The 17,133-nt window shown below is 31.1% G+C and overlaps 1 protein-coding gene across 1 annotated transcript in view; it reads right to left on the bottom strand.

Moving 5' to 3' along the window:
- Pld (Phospholipase D) overlaps positions 1–17,133 on the bottom strand; it is a 133,128-nt gene that overhangs the window by 90,580 nt on the left and 25,415 nt on the right. Inside the window, exons 3-5 of the mRNA XM_075358452.1 lie at positions 11,733–11,828; positions 10,257–10,355; positions 2,735–2,855 (exon numbers count right to left, since the gene is read on the bottom strand). Of these exons, the coding sequence (XP_075214567.1) occupies positions 2,735–2,855; positions 10,257–10,355; positions 11,733–11,828 (316 nt within the window). The remainder of the gene's footprint in view (positions 1–2,734; positions 2,856–10,256; positions 10,356–11,732; positions 11,829–17,133) is intronic.

The raw sequence follows: 17,133 nt of genomic DNA, 5'->3' as shown, positions 1-17,133 counted from the left end.
AAAAATTAGGAGTAATATATACCCTATTATACCACAACATACAATTAGAAGGGATTAGTTTTGAAAATCTGTATTACCTCGTGTAATACACCTATAGTTATTCCTTATTTATTTCATTTCTAATAAAAATAGTTTTACCAATAAACAAAATAGTATTAATAATATTTTTATTTTCTTTTAGGCCCAATAGTGAAAATCTAATCTTATCTGACAAATATCTAATTAACAATGTCAAACAGTTTGCAAATGAAAAATATAGACCTTTTTGCTTATTTAGTATTTACTACACTTGCGTAAAGCGTATCTTTCAGTGAAATTTCTCTGTTGCTGAGTTGAGAATTGCAATATGTTACTTAGATAACTTCTTATTTAGGGATAGCTGTTTACAGATGCTTAAAAGGAGTAGTAGTTGCTGAAGATTAACCCTTAAACTACACATGATAAAATACACAAGAAAACATTTCATTATTAGGAACTCTTTGTTTGTATTCATGAGGGTAAGGGAATTTTCAAAACAAAAACCACAAATGAAAACAATACCTGCATAATTTTCATTTGGAACTGCACAGAATCCTTAAATTATGTAGTACAAAAAAAATAGTACTGAAATCAGTTATTTAATAAAAAATTAAAATATATTAATGCATTATGAATGAAATTAATTGCTAAACAGCTGTTCTTTATTTTAGATATTGTAGGTACAATTAATCATAAACTATTAAAATTAATATTGTAAATTAAAAAAAAATCCTATTACTTTCGCATTTTTAAAATTAATGTATTATATTATAAGTAATATAGGAAAAAATTAACTATTAATAACACACTATTAGCCAATTTTGATTGAATATTTTTTTTTATCATACAGTCCTACTTTCTTTTCTATAAAAGTCAAACTTTGCATAACATTCACAATCTCCTAATGAATTGTATTTTTAATGGTGTTGTCAGGGAGAGTATGAGTGAAAAAATGTGCTTTCAAATAACACCTACAAAAAAAAAAACATGTGAATGAGAAGGCCTCTGAACATCAGCAAACCAAGAAAGAAGTTGACTAGGAATGCAGAAAATATGGTGTTATGCCATGTGAGCTGTGCTATTATCCTATTGAAGCAACCTTCTCACTACATTTCAGTTTCAATGTCTCAATTACGGTAGGAAAAACATTTCCAACAAGAAACTATAATATTCAGCATTAAAAGACACCACAATCACTTTAAAAAAAGCAGAGCCCAATAATTCCACGCTGAAATAATACATCACACAACGACCTTACAGACCCCACTTGTGAAATTAGCATATATTAATAAGTGTCTAATAGCAGCAGTTTTATTTGTTTACAATGCTGTTGACCATGAATATTCGTGGTCAACTTTGTAACTCATTATGAGGCACTTATCGCAGTCATCGTGCTTGTGATACAACTGTGTCATAGTTGGCATTGTAATGTACAATGCTTCCTACATAACAGTTACTTCCAGGACGATATGTGGTTTATATAGGTGAAAATTGTAAATCATGGTGTAAAATTCATCGCACCCTTCTGTCCAATAAATTGTGAATGCTGCAGCACTGATTGACATAGACTCCTCTTCAAGGTTGTTCTCACACACTCTACTTTTCAGATGGTCATGCACCATTTTCATGGTGTCTCACACCACCAATGTACCCATTGATCAATTATTTTTCTTGAAGTTGGAACCCCCCACATTACCAACAGTCACCAAATGTCTGACGAAACTCTCACTACATGGATATGATCAACTGACTTAATATCAATTACTTCACACAGAATATTACCAATATGTGAACTAATGTTCCATAATTACTAGTAACTGCGGTACACAGTCTACAGCGGAAGTTTTAAACCAAGGCCATAGAGAATGCAATCACTGCTGTAAGCAAGCCCTCCCACAAACATAAAAGCAGTGTTGCCAGCTCAAAATGAGTAATAAATACTAAATGCTGTACTACACATGTTAATTTGCTCATAATTAGAATCTTTAAGATTTGATTGGAGAGTTTTTAAAGTTTATTACCAACTGAACAAATTTATTTACTCCAAACACAAAACAATTTTTTGTTTGCAGTAAATAAATATTATAAAAGATTTTTCTTTAAATGAAAAATGGAAATAAAATTTAGGGTCTCAGTTTTTTAAATTCTTCATATCAAAATTACCCTTTCACAAATATTGACTATTAAAATAACACATATATGCCCAGCAAATGATATTCACAAAAATAAGGCACAAAGATATTTTATATTTGCAATATAAATTTGGAAAAAATTTTTTAGCTCAAGTATGCATTATAATATAATAATATAGTAATAGGTATTAATAAAATAATACAATAATGCCCCCTCAGTGACATTTACAAAAATAAAATACAAAATTATTTTACATTTACATAAATTTTGAAAATCTTTTAGCAGCCACTAGCTGTAAAGAAAATAATTATGGACTTATGTTTATATGAATTTTTTCATTTTCCTTTCTAAAATGCATTCCCAAAGAATTTGTAATTCCCTTATAAAATCAACAAGCAGCACTTCCCGAGTCAAATAGGTTCCCCCTGAGATCAAGTTTAAGGTAAATCATTAACAGATTCTTTATTGTTTTAAATGAATTAGCTAAATATATAAAAAAATAAACAATAATAATATTAGTGCTAAATTAACATGTACTATGCTAAAATATTATTACAAAATAACCATAAAAAATCATACTTACAGTCTCATAATGACTTCTGTAAATTGGAATTTCTAACAAAGTTCTAAGATACTCTTCCAGTTGATGTATACGGTCCTCAATCTGTTCATCAGGGACCAACCCATCAGGTTTTGCTGGAAACCTATTTATAATTACAATTAGAGAATTGACTAGATAAATCACATGTAATTTATATAAACTCATTTATAGCAAAATCTGAAGGATATTGGCCTTGCACCAGAAGACAGCACAGACAAGATAAGATTAAACAAGAAAATCAAGAATAAAAACACTCGCTTCACACTCACAACAGGAACATTTTCAACATTAGAAATGGTTTTGTTTTGGAACATATGAAAAAGTACTGGGAGGACTGCAAGGCCCAAACAATCCCATTAAAGAGACTTGGATAATGGACTGACTAAAGTGATCTTATGTGGTCATAAAAGATAATAATACATGACAATCAATCAAATATAAACCAGACTTTTGTCTTTTAAGAATATTGATAGTGGACAAGCAGGAAGGGGGTGGATGATCCAGCCACCTTGACATTCGCATCTCTTTTGTCAGTAGCATCATATTAGAGCACAATATATTATCAACACATCATGTCGATTGCACAACATATTATCAAAAAAATTTCTCATGAATGAGGGCATCAAATCTTCCAAAATTTTGACTAGACTGTGTGAGTAATTTGGGTGTCATGTATCCGAAATACAATATCAGTGTCATGTATCCAAGTTTATGACTGAGCCTTTTAAAGAAGAGCATGAAGCTGTAGAAAATGAGACAAAATAGGTGATCAAGGACAAGTGTGAAGGATGATAATGCTTGATCAATCCATGATCTCATTGAAGATGATCAGCACCTTACTGTTAATGAAATTGCTTCAGAAATTAGCATCAATCATGGAAGTGCCTATTCCATTATTACATATCACCTTAGGTTCTGAAAAGTGTGTGCAAATTGGGTGACCAAAATCAGAAAGGTTTGACAGGAAATTTGCCAAAGGTTCTTCAATTTATTTTGACGAGAAGGAAATAATTTTAATTTATGAAATAGTTGTATGATGAATCACAGGTCCATCACTGTCCTCCTGAGTTGAAATCAGTGAGTATGGAATGGCACAGGAATAAAGTCTTGCCTTTAAAAGCAAAAATGTATCTATCAACTGGAAAACATCTCTCAACCATCTATTGGGTCTGGAAAGGCATATTGCTTGTCAATTTTCTCCACAAACATCACACTGTGAATGCTGAATACTATTATCAGCTCTTGGACAAAGAGAAAACAATCTACAGTAATAAAAGGCACCATTAGCCAATCAGAGATATGATTTTCCTTCATAAATAACCAGAACCACTCAGAATAAAATGCACAAAATTTACTAAGAAACCTAATAACATCCCCCACATAACCCAAGATTTATCCCTCTACAATTTCTGTTTGTTTAGGCCACTGAAGGAGGTAAGATAAAAGGGCACTGAAATAGAGGAGCTTGTGCACAAATGACCATAACAAATCCTAAATTTTTTTATGAGGGATCCATAAGCTTATCACACACTGGAAAACTTGTACAGAAATTGGGAGACTACATAGAAAAGCAAAAAAATATGTTTTGTATTTTTATTCAGAATTAATAAATGTTAATACTAAAGTTCAACAATAAATTATAACGATGGCATACTTTCAATTACATTTTAATTAACAATAAGGAAAATGAGATACATCTTATACAAAAGAGATGTAAAAAAAATCAACAACAAAATGTGTATGAAAAATCTTCAAATTAAATTCAAGCTTAACTAAATCACAACACATCTATTAAAATAATAAATAAATTATTATGAGTATCCCCACTTGTACTGGTTGCGGTAAAGTGGTATGACTTCAACCTGTTACTTTATAATATTCAGCACTTTTCTTTAATATACAAAAACTTTTAGATTTTTGGACTTGCTTACCTTCTTTTCCTTGAATTTTATATCACACACAATCTATTTCAAGAAATTTCTTTTAGTTAGAAATGTATTTTGATATTTTAGCTGCTGTATTTTTTTATACTTAGATGGAATAAGTGGGGCAACTTATTAAATTCAATCAAACAGCTTAGGTTTTGGAAGGATAAGTATTTACATGCACAGAATGCCAAAATTGTAACCCTTGCTTTTGGTTTCAGGTAAAAAAATTTACAAAATATTCACTATGCATTCTCTTATGTTATAAATACAAAACAGTTCACAATAATTTCACAGAAAATTTTTTAAATACATGTTTCATATCTTTGCAAGTGACAGATATCACACCAGATAAAATTTTGTAGTTGAATAAAATAAGTATACATTGCCCACGTTATGCTACACATTATGATACTCCACTTTCTCTATCATTTCAATCAGCTAAATGAATGTAAAGATAGTAAGTAAAGTGCCAAATACCACTATGAGCGAATTTTTAACTTAAGTGATTCTTTTCAACTACGACATACAGTAGGAAAACTACAATGACTAAATGTAATGCTTCTAATGGCCAATAACAAGATCTGATGAATTAAATGCCATAAAGATATTAAAAAGAAATGTTAGAGACAGTGTAACTCCACTGCATTTTAGAAACATTATCAAAGACATGAATATATTCATAAGATATCTAGCAAATTATAGACAATAAAACCCAATCCTTTAAAAAAATATATAAATTTTGTAATTTAAACACTGTCAATTTCTGTTATCTTCAAGGCTTCTAATTCAGGCAGCGTACTAATAATTTAATCCTAATTATCTGGGTGAATGAGTTTGTTATCAGTGTCCTCTGATATTTTGAAAAAATTTATTAATCACGTTAAACAACTGATTAAAATAATAATTTTTTTAATTTAATTTTTTTTTTTATTATATTAGATATCGTATTTAATTTGTACCATCAAATCAGTAAATAAAAAATCTGATGTGGGCACTACATGACTTTCTTGTTCACCTATTAAATTACATATACACATTTATTTAAAATGAGAAGTACATAAAATTTTATTTCATTAATAACTCTGTTTTTTTTTTTAGTTTTTTTTATTGTTACTGAATTATAATTTATTGTAATTTCTTTTACAATCAGAGGTTAATAATTATTAATAGATCAATGTATCTAAATTAAAAAAAAAAGTTAAAAAAAAAAGATGAAGCCTAATTTGAACTGATGTGCCTCCCCTCCTAAAATCGTAATATTTCATTAATTAAAATTTCATTTGGCTATAACTCTGAAACCAATGAAATTACGTACCACTTATGATATATCGTTGGAAAGCTCACAATGAGGGCTTATTACTGCAATTAAGAAAAAGTCCAAAATCTAAACTTTTTCGATTTTGGGCTTTTTTGGACACTTTTGGTCTAGCCAATTGCAATCAAAAAGGGAGGTGCACAACTAGATGTTATAACAGTTATAAATCCAAAATTTTAACATCCTAGGGCTAATTGTTTTTGAGTTATGAGAGTTACATACATACAGGCGTCACAATGTATAGTGACAAATTAGTTAAAATGGATATTTCCGTTAAAATGGATTACAAAATTTTTCCGCCTTTACTGCATACAAGGAAGTAAAAAGGTGAAGAAAATAATAGAAATTTAATTTCTTGTATTCTGCAAGAAATAGCTACACAGCATCTCCAAAATGAAATTTAGATGTATAAAATTCCAAAATTTAATCCTGGATTTTGAATTCTTTAATCATGGTTAATGGATCAAACATTTTCAAATTAAAAATGATTTAATGAAAAATATAATGAAACTTTATAGCAATTGGTCTTTATATTTAATTACTTTCTTAGAAAACAATAAAATATTTTCATTAATTTAGTGCATATGTTCTCAGACAAATGAGTCGGTTGCATTTATCTGTCACAATTTTTGAGTGTTGAGTCAACGAAAGCTATCAAGGAAAAGCATTAAATTTCAATATATATAAACTTAATGAACATATAATTTACAACTAAAAGAATTTTATTAGGGAAGAAAGGTTTTAGATGTAGCTTTTTTTTATTAATAATAGCCAACAATACTACCATATGGATTTAGTAGTTGGTAGTTGCAGTTGGCCAGGGAAGGAAAGGTAACTTTAGAAATGCAGAATCTTTGAACAAATATTTTGACAGATAATGATTATTTAATTGCAAACAAACTAACAAATCAAGCAAGTCAAAATCTTTCTGAATTGGCTGCCTAGTAGAATAATAGTTAATTAGTGATTTTTAGATCAACTGTCTTAATTCAATTCCTGGCAAATGTCTAGCATTTTTTCACGCCATTTTATCCATTGTATTTTTCTCATTAAAATGCAATGTCAACAATTATAGTAATAAAATGAAATAAATATGTTTCCAGCTGCATTTTGTACATACTGTAATTTTCACAAATAAGATACTAAAAACTAGATACTCAATATTAACGACTTAGTAACTCTATCACTGATAATAGCATTTCTTCGGCTTCTCAATCTGGTGCTCATGAAGTCATATTATGCCAGATATGTGATGAAAATTAGTTAAATCAATAAGTCTGTATTGTTTAATTGGTAAAATTCTCTTTTTTTACAATTTATAGTTATTAACCTTTAATGTGATGGATATACAGATGTTGTTTTTAGATGCTGGTATGACATTTTTTTAACCTAACCCCTTTATCCAAAACTAAAAGTTAGTACAGTGAAACCTCTACAAAACAGAACCTCCTCAAGACATCCCAAGTTCTTATATCTTTTTATAGAAATTAATCTTTTCAAGACAGAAAACTCCGCAATACGGAAATGGAAAGGAAACACAGATTTTACTTTTAATTTTCCATATTAACCTCGTCCCTTAAGACGGAAAGGGAATTAAAAAAAAAGATTGTACATTCTCACGATTTGGAAATTATAAATCCAGTAGATGATTATTATTATTATACAGTACTCTAATTATATGCCACATTCTTGGCTCTAAACTTCCGGCATATAAGCCAATGGTCATTAATAAAATTTGATAGTGAGCGGCAGGTTATGTAATCATTCAGTGTACAGTTCTGAGAATAATTCTTTTCAATGCCTTGAACACCATGGTAAGCAACAGTATAGTTTCCATTTTGTCATAGAAGTAAATTGTTGTAGTTTTGTGTTCTTTTTGTTGTCTGTTAAAGAGTTTAAATACAGTACATATGTGCCTTTATGTTTAGTTTAATTAACACTTTAAAAACTGTAACTTATTTTAGTTTTAGTTATGTGCAATTTTTTTCTCTTAAAATGCTTGTAATTATTCCAAGAAAAAATACTTTACGTTTAAAGGACAAAATAGAGGTTATTAATTTAATTTCTAAAATGAACATTAAGGAACTTAGTAAGAAGTTTAATTGTGGAAAAACACAAATTTACGACATTTTAAAAAATAAAGATAAAATCAAATAAAAATGGTTAAAGGGTGAAAGGAATGCTAATTGTAGACAGCAGACTAAAAGCAAAAATTAAGAAATAAATTCAATTTTATTTAAATGGTTCACACATGCAAGATCAAACAGTTTTCCTATTTCGGAGCCTATCCTGCAATAGCAAGCGAAAGAAATTGCAACTAAGTTTGGAGTTACTACATTTAGCACTTCTAATGGATGGCTAGAAAAATTTCATGCGAGGCATTCTATTTTTTTAAATAAAATTTCAGCTGAGGCTAAAGATGTAGACATAAGAAATAATTACCCACTAGAAAAATAAAATTTAAGAAATAACCACAGGTTACGAACCAAAAAATATTGGTAACTGCGATGAAACCAGTTTATTTTTTCAAGCTTTTATTTTTTCAAAACACTGTGTTTCAAAAATGAAAAGTGTATTGGAGGCAAACAACCCAAAGAAAGAGTGACTGTTCAGGTGTGTGATTTTGCGTACAGCACATTACGTAAACTACTGATATATAGATCTTGGAAGCCTTGCCGTTTCAAAAATGTCATTGAGTTGCCACTGAACTGGTATGCTAATAAAAAGTGTTGGATGACGTCTAACATACTGGAAAAATGGCTATATAATTTGAATGAAAAAATAGTTAGTGAAAATAGAAATATTCTACTGTTTTTAGACAATGCGTCGTGTCACCCTCATGGAAATTACTCTAATATAAAACTTGTGTTCTTTCCTCCAAACACAATTAGTGTAACTCAACCAATGGATCAGGGGTTTGTTAAAAACATAAAAATTCATTATCGGAAACACATTCTGCAGTTGCTAGTTGCCAATATGGATTCATGTTCATCTGTTCAAGAACTGACGCATAAAATTGCTGTTCTGGATGCACTAAGGTGGCTCTCTTCTTTGTACAAACAAATTATAAATAACTGGGTTAAAAATGTGTTTAAAGAAGCTGGTTTCTGCACGGAAACCGATGTTTCTGATAGTGTACTTGGTGCAATACAACAATATTATAAGTTGAATTTCTGTTGCAAGAAAGTGGTCAAACATTGGTCCATGCTGAAGACTATGTGGGTAACCAAAGAAGGATTTCAGACTATAGATGAAATTATTTTGTCTGAAACTTGCAATATTAATGAAAGTTTAGAAGAAGGACAAGGAGAGGACACAGAAAACAAAATTAAGTTTCGAAGAAGCGTTGGATATGGCGGGACAGTTGGAAAAATTCGCGATTTGTATAAAAAGCGATGATTTGTGATAAAATATGTTAACCGCTAGAAATATTATTGAAAATGAAAGTTCCAAGAGTAAATTATTGAAACAGAAAACTGTACCTGACTATTTTAGAAAATGATTTTATTTTAGAATTAGTGTTAGATCAAGCTGTGTTTTAGGCAAACTACATGTCTTCTAATTAAACATAACTTTTAAATGAAAAATTATTACTTGTAAAAATAAAAAATATCCTCTTTTGGAGTAACTGAACAATTTTTGAAAACTGGTGGTTAATGTTCTCTATAAGCAGTATAATTTCCAGATTATTACACACGTTTATACTTGTCTAACTTCATTTTACATTTATATAATTCATAGCACAGGACCTCACAATAAATTAGCTGGATTTTTAAAAACTCGGTAAGACGGAAACCTCTTCAAAACGGAATTCTTACTTCGTTCCATCAGATTCCATTTTGAGGAGGTTTTACTGTACCAGTGTTTTACGTTATGGTTTCATCATTTACAAGGAATTCTAGAACCATGAAAATGTTTATTTTATAATCAAACAACAATAATGGGTATTTTATGAAAAAGTAATACAGCTTCTGAGGTTAAAAAAGAAAATATGAATTCAACATGCATAAAATAGCATACAAACTTAATATACCTACAGCAGCCAACTGTTTTATATCAATATATTAAATTATCTATACAGCTACAAGATAATTATATATATTGTTCAATCAAATATTACTACACTAATTTCTTCTAGCATATTTTGAGAAATACTGGATTTCAGGTTTTTGTGCTAAATAATGTTACCATATATATCATCATAAATTTTTCACAAATAACTTTAAGCATCAACAAAACAACAAATTATAATCAAAATTACCTGGGCAAGACTTTCATACGCTTGTTTCTTGTTTCATATTTAAAACTTGTTCGTCGTTCACGATGTGATTTGGTAGGAAAAGGAATGTTTAAACTGGCCCTGCAACAAATTTTGCATATATCACATCAGTAAAGTAACTAGATAGATAATAATAATAATAATTATTATTAGTAAACAAAAAATAAATACAAGTAGATATAATAATACACATGTTTTAAAATACAGTACTATAGAGAAGAAGTGAACAGAATTCTGTTTATGACAAGACCTCAAAATGTAGTTTGAAAAAAAAATCAATATATAAATATTTGTCCTCTTTCAAATTACACAAGCATAAAAGTTTTCAACCCTGTATTCAGCACTGTTAATATATAGCATAGAACGTATTGACTAAAAAACTGAACAACTGTATGATCTTGCGTAATATGAATTTATTAGCATTTTACAAGATTTTGATCAAATTGTTCTTGCTAACTACCTTCTCTTTGTTTATTTTTGAATTCTGATATTTACCTTATTCACTGTCTTTAACTATTCATTCCTGTTTACAATATTCCAATTGGATTAACAACTTTACTTCTCACATGTCTTTTAATTCTCTAGCTACACTATCCTGTTAGCCTTAGCCACTAATCTGTTTAACTAATCAATCAAGCAACCAGTTACTAGAAAGACTGAATGCCCTGATAATAAATTGGAAATGGTTCTTTAAGAACTGAATAAAAGAGAGATCAAAACAATTTCCAAATAAAATGTGTAGATAGATAAGTTTCTAAGCATCGCTTTTAACAGATTTCAAAATATACATTTGGAAATTCTCTAGGACTTAGCCTAATCTAAAGCTCTACACATCTTTCATAGTAAAATTTCTCTACATATTTATAACTGAATCAGAAATACCAATTTTTCTTTAAAAAGTATAATAAAAACCAAAAATAAACAATCAACCTGAAAGTACAGAATGAGATAAGTAAGAGCAAACAGTCATTCTTAATGGCTCCAATACACGTAAAAGACTAGGGGATCACCATGTTACTTATGTATTAATATAATAACAAATAACCACCAAAACACAGTAACAGAAAACCTAAAAAACTAACAATGTTTACAAATGTATTTGTGTGATGTTTTAAATTTAGTATCATTCCAGTTGGTAGTGAGTAATGTTGTTCAAGTTTTTTGGTTGTTAGGGTTTATGTTTTCTAAATTTTTAACCTATTATTTATTTATTTTTTGTTTTTATTTAATGTAATTGTAGAATTTTGTACAGACTGGATCCTGAAAAAATCGACTTTTGGTATTAGTTTTTTAGGTTTTCTGTTACTGTTTGATGGTTATTCTGTTGTTATTTTAGGTTAATTAATAGTGGTCAGTTTGCTGATAAATTATTTGAATTTTCTGAAAATTATTATAATACTAACACAACAGTTTCAGGGAATAAAAAAAAAACCATAAATACAGACTGCAAAAGTTCACCTGAAAAGTTTTAGCTGTTGATGTAAGTGCTGGAAATGTTTATAACGCTTCTTTATTGTCCATGTAAATGGCCCATGAACAAGCTCTATTGTGTACCTATAAAAAAAAGACAAATTTATAGATATGATCAACTTACAAGAACAAACATATCAAAGCAATTGATTACTATCAAATTTAACAATAAGATCACCAAAAAAAAAAAGCTAAATAATTTAAATAAAATATAACAGTTTATGGTATGAACAATGCAGTAATGGTAGTCAATCACAGCTCTGCAGTTTTCTCATTGTAATAGTGATTCAAACGCTATTTGCTTCTCATAATACCACATGAAAAATATTCAGTAGAATTTTATACAATTGTAGTTATGAGAGTGCGAACTGAGTAAAAAATAAGGTGTGTACAGCTTAATGTCACTAGAAGTGTAGCAGCCCATGACTTGGCAGGGGCTGTGGTGTTAGAACACGTGGATTTCCTACTCGCAGCAGAACCCAATGAAAGAGTGGTGTCCTCTGGGGACTGGCAGGCCAACAGACTGGGTGTAGCGGCCATGATTAATGTTTCAAATAGGCTAGCGGTCACAGGAGTAGTTAAGAGTGACGGCTATGTGGCAATGATCTTGATTGAGTTCTTACTGGTTAATGAATATATTTACCCAACTGCAGTGGGGAAGCGTTCGATGATACATCAGAGTTGGAATCTGCTATAAGGAGATCAAAGAGACCTGCCATCTTGGTGGCCGATTTGAACACGGAGCGCGTGGAGTTGGGGAGGAAAAGATCCAAGATTAGAAGGTATAAACTGGCGTCTATGGTTGGATCAATAAATATGACGATTCTCAACATTCTGAATGTCCCAACTTTCATGGGAAGAGGGTGTAGGTCAGTGGTGGACATAATGGCTGTGCCTAAAAACATGATACCATAAGTCGAACACTGGAGTGTATTAGAAGAGTATAATAGTGACCATAGGCCCATTATGTTCGAGATAATGAGTAGAAGACAACCACAAAGACGACCTGGGCAGAAGTGGAAACCATCAGATGTGCAGACACTGAAGTTCACAGATTCTGTAGCCGCCAGATTCTGGGATACACAGCTCACTAAACCTGAAGACCTCTCTACAGCCATGTCAGAGGAATGAGAAAAAATAAAACAGAGAAGTAGACTTTCTAGAGGCAGAGCATATTGGTGGAATAGTACTATATCTACCCTGAGATCGGTTGCCCAACAAACAAGAAGGCACTTGCAGAGGGCAAGAGGAAGATGCCAAGAGCAGACTGTGGAATATAAAATAGAATACAAGGCTGCCAGGAATAGATTAAGCATGCAAAAAGGGCTGCTTGGAAAAGACTAGTAGACGATCTAGAGGTGGACTCGTGGGGAAAGAAACCCGTACTGGCAGAACGGGTTTGGGAAGAGATAAATGAAACTGGAGGACTATCGCCCAACCAATATGGGTTTGTTAGGGACAAATCCAGGATGGATGCAATACAAAGAGTGATAATCTGGGCCAAAGATTGAGACGCAGAGATGTGCAGGAAAAGACGAATCCTGTTAAGTAAACTGTTAGACATCCAAAACGCCTTTAATAGTGTCTCCTGGTCGGTTGTACTGGGGGTACTGAGGCAAAAAACTTTAGTGAATATCTGAATAGTAACCACCTATATGATAGAAATTTGATGGCTACAATGGAGGAAGGGAAGATTAAATTCCAAATGAACAGCGGTATCCCATAGGGTTGGTGTTGGGCCCTAGTCTTCGATGATCTCTTGAGGCTAGAGTTGCCGGGGAGTACATCCATTGCAACATATGCTAATGATTTGGCCCTGCTTGTGGCAGGTCAAACCGAGCAAGAGGTTGAAACAACAGCTACAGGGGCCATTATATAGATCGGTGATTGGCTAAAAACAAAGGAGATGAAGTTAGCTCTGCAAAAGATTACCAGGATGCTGGTGATGGTCAGCCAGAAAATAATTAAAGATAGTGGTGAAAGGTTTTAATATGCAATCTGAGAGACAAGTAAAATATTTAGATGTGTGAATCGAGAGATCCAGTCTCTTCAGTAAACATATCATGAAAGTAGAAAAAGTGATCAGGACTCAGGGTAAGTTCATGGGTAACAGATGAGGGCCAAGGACCATAGACTGATATTATCAGCTGCCACCTCAGTATTATACTGTAATATCATGTAATGCTTAATTGCAGGTCCAGCCCCAGGAGGGAGGATTGATGAGGTAGGAGGATTAGTCAGTAGGGCACAGGCACTCAAACGCACTCTTAATAAAATCTTGCCTGTTAGCAAGTCCAACACTTCACCCATAAGTGGGGTTCCTCTGACTCATCAAAAAAAAAAAAAAAACTTAAGACAGATACAGAATTTCAGAGCAATACTGTGCATGGGAACCACAACATCTTGTAATTGCTTTCCAACATCAATTTCTTAGAACCCAGCAGTTATTTGTGAGTATAAAAAAGAAACCAACAAAATCAAGCCTTGTCTAAATAAAATGTTTGATTCAATGCTCAATTCTATTTTGTTGAATGGGAATTCAATTGAATTCATCAATAACAATAATAGACAAAAACAATTTTTTTAATGTTTCTCTAAGTGTGATACCATTTCTTGAATTGCTTTTTTGTTTATATTACAGATCTGTAATACAATTTTTCTATCACCCTTAGTTTTTTTTTTTTAAATTATGCTTCAAAAAAAATTAAGGGAAAATATTGTTAAAATCCATAAAATTTATAATTTTGCATGGCCTACCTGTGTTAGAATGATCTTTTCTTTTATAAATAGCCTCAGGCACATCCTGAATTATTGCTCAATAGTAATCGGCTAGCATGTTAGTATTCCATTTCCCTTTATAGCAGCTATTCATCACTGAAATGTCTTGGTGGAAACGTTCATCATGTTCGTCACTTACATTTCTGAGGTTTTCCGGGAAAAAATTCAGATATGAGTGGAGGAAATGTATTTTCAAAGATATATTACATTTCACAGCTCTGAATTGATTAAGCTAAGAAAAATTGATTAACAAATAGTGGTAATTGTCAGATTTTTGTCTGCCAAGAAAGGTTTTGCAAACATCTTTAAATGAAGCCCGAGGTGCACTTTCTACATTATTTAGCATCACGTTAAATACATCATCTCTGACCAAATCTCTTACTTGAGGACCAACAAATATTCCTTCACTTACATTCAGAAATTTCTGCCTGATTTATAAAAATCCGGGACTATCCTTCTTCACTGCTTTTACTAAATTTTTCATTAATCCAAGCTTGATATGGTGAGGGGGTAAACATATTTTTTTGGGTTCAACTAAAGGCTCATGAATAATATTTTTCCCATTTGAAGTTAAGTTGTCTCATTTCTTCTACTCCCTGGTAACATAATGTTTATCCCTAGCTCGGCTGTCCCATTTGCAAAGAAAACTCATGAACTTAGTATAGCCTAACTACATGACTAACAAAATAGCTATAATTTTCAAATCACCACATATGTTCCAGCTATGTTTTTTATCATTTATTTTTTGAAGAACGTCTTTATCACATCATATTTCTGTTTCAAATTAATACCATAAGCAATTGATATCAAAAGATATTTGTTACCATTGTGTAATAGAACCACTTTTAAACTATACTTGGATGAATCTATGAAAAGGCGCCAGTCCTCATGTTTATGAACTTGTCCTAAGTGCAAGATAAGCTCATCAATATTTGTGCAACAAACCAAATTATTTTCATCAATAAAGTACTGAGAAAGTTCTTTTTGACGGTTTCAAAAGTCGGAAATTTTTGTAAGTAAATTCCAACCTTGCAGTCTTGATTTTTTGATAAATTTAAATCCCTAACCAAGTCATTTAATTCACCTTGTGATATAAGATGTGGCTTATTGGAAGATAGTTCAAAATCAAAATCATTGTTGTCTTCTTCAGTACTGGCTGATTCTTCATCGCTGCTTTTGAAACATACATTCACAGGTGGCTCAGGAATTGAAATAATTTCACTGAGGTACAGGCCTGATTGCAGATTGCAATAAAGGATATTTTACAGTATGTTTAGATTTTTTAGAAATTCCAGACATACTTGTTAAACAAAAGTACTATCGGTTACATGATCCTTTGGTTTACACCAAACTATGTACGCCAAATGGCAAAGCCTTCTGTGTACCTTTCGCATCCTCTTAAATATACAGAACTGTTAGTGCATACTATATGAGGAGCCCATGTCTTATCCTGATCACCAATTTTACACTGAAAGTACATATGATATGCTTTTTTAGTTAAAGGTGTAATGTTTTTTCTAGTTGATTTTATGGTACACTACAAACATAACAAAAGGCATCCATATCATTTACACAATTTCGAGGCATTATGACACTGCACTGTTAATAAACTTACGACAGCAATAAGACTGAACAAAATTAATTCATTCCTAAATCCAGTGCTAAATACAAACAACACAGCTGTGTTTTCAGCTACATGTTTTGACCTGCACAGACATGATTAATCTTGTCCATGAAGGCTCATTCTTCAGTATTAGATACAATGTCATAATATTTTACTATAATATGATTTAATTCTTTTTCCAGTATTGTTTATTTATAGCTTACAAATTATGTTACCAAAGTTAAACACTAAAAAATGAGCTAACAAACTACAATATAGGGGCTTAAAATGCTAACTAAAGCTGAAAAATAAAAAATCCTTTAATTAAAATTTTTCAAAAATGGTGGGTGATAGAAAGATTTTGAGTTCATATTCGTTTTCACAATCAAAAAACAGATTAAAATCATGTATTGTTAGGAAACAAAAATTATGTTTATCAGTGTAATTAATGTTTACCAAGAAAATAATAATAAATTTTTCTTACAGCTATGCAAATATTCCTATACTTATCAGCTTTTTTCGCAGATTTTGTTACAAGCTTGAAAAAGCTTGGTAACAACTTAGCAGAGACTTTACACGTTCAGTGCCATTACTGAAGCATAATCGATTCAATGAATATAGTTTGTGTGCAGCCATCATAGCAGTCTACAAAGCAAGCCTCTGTTTATCTCCTGCTTCAAGCAGTAAAGTTACATGTTAGTTTGTATCCCCCAGAACACCTTGAAGAACTGTTTCTTTGCATTAGCAGTGTTGGTTTGATTTAAAATATTTATTCCCTAATATAATAGAGTTCCTTCAAAGGTGATTTTTTCTACATTTCTCAGTTCTGGTGCGTATATTTTCTTATTTTAAAGTAATTTCCAAATTAGAATATTGTCAAATAATTTGAAAAAATTCTTCACATATTCTAAATAAAAAAGTAACAAAGTTTGAAAAATTCACTATCAGATAAAATGCTTCCATCCTTAGAAAAACTATTTCTTATCTGAATACAGGGCATTTTTACAA

The sequence above is a fragment of the Lycorma delicatula genome, chromosome 2 (assembly GCF_047948215.1).
Source record: "Lycorma delicatula isolate Av1 chromosome 2, ASM4794821v1, whole genome shotgun sequence".
NCBI lineage: Eukaryota > Metazoa > Arthropoda > Insecta > Hemiptera > Fulgoridae > Lycorma > Lycorma delicatula.
Note: the sequence above shows the minus strand (reverse complement) of the source record. Positions and strands in the feature narration are given on the sequence as shown.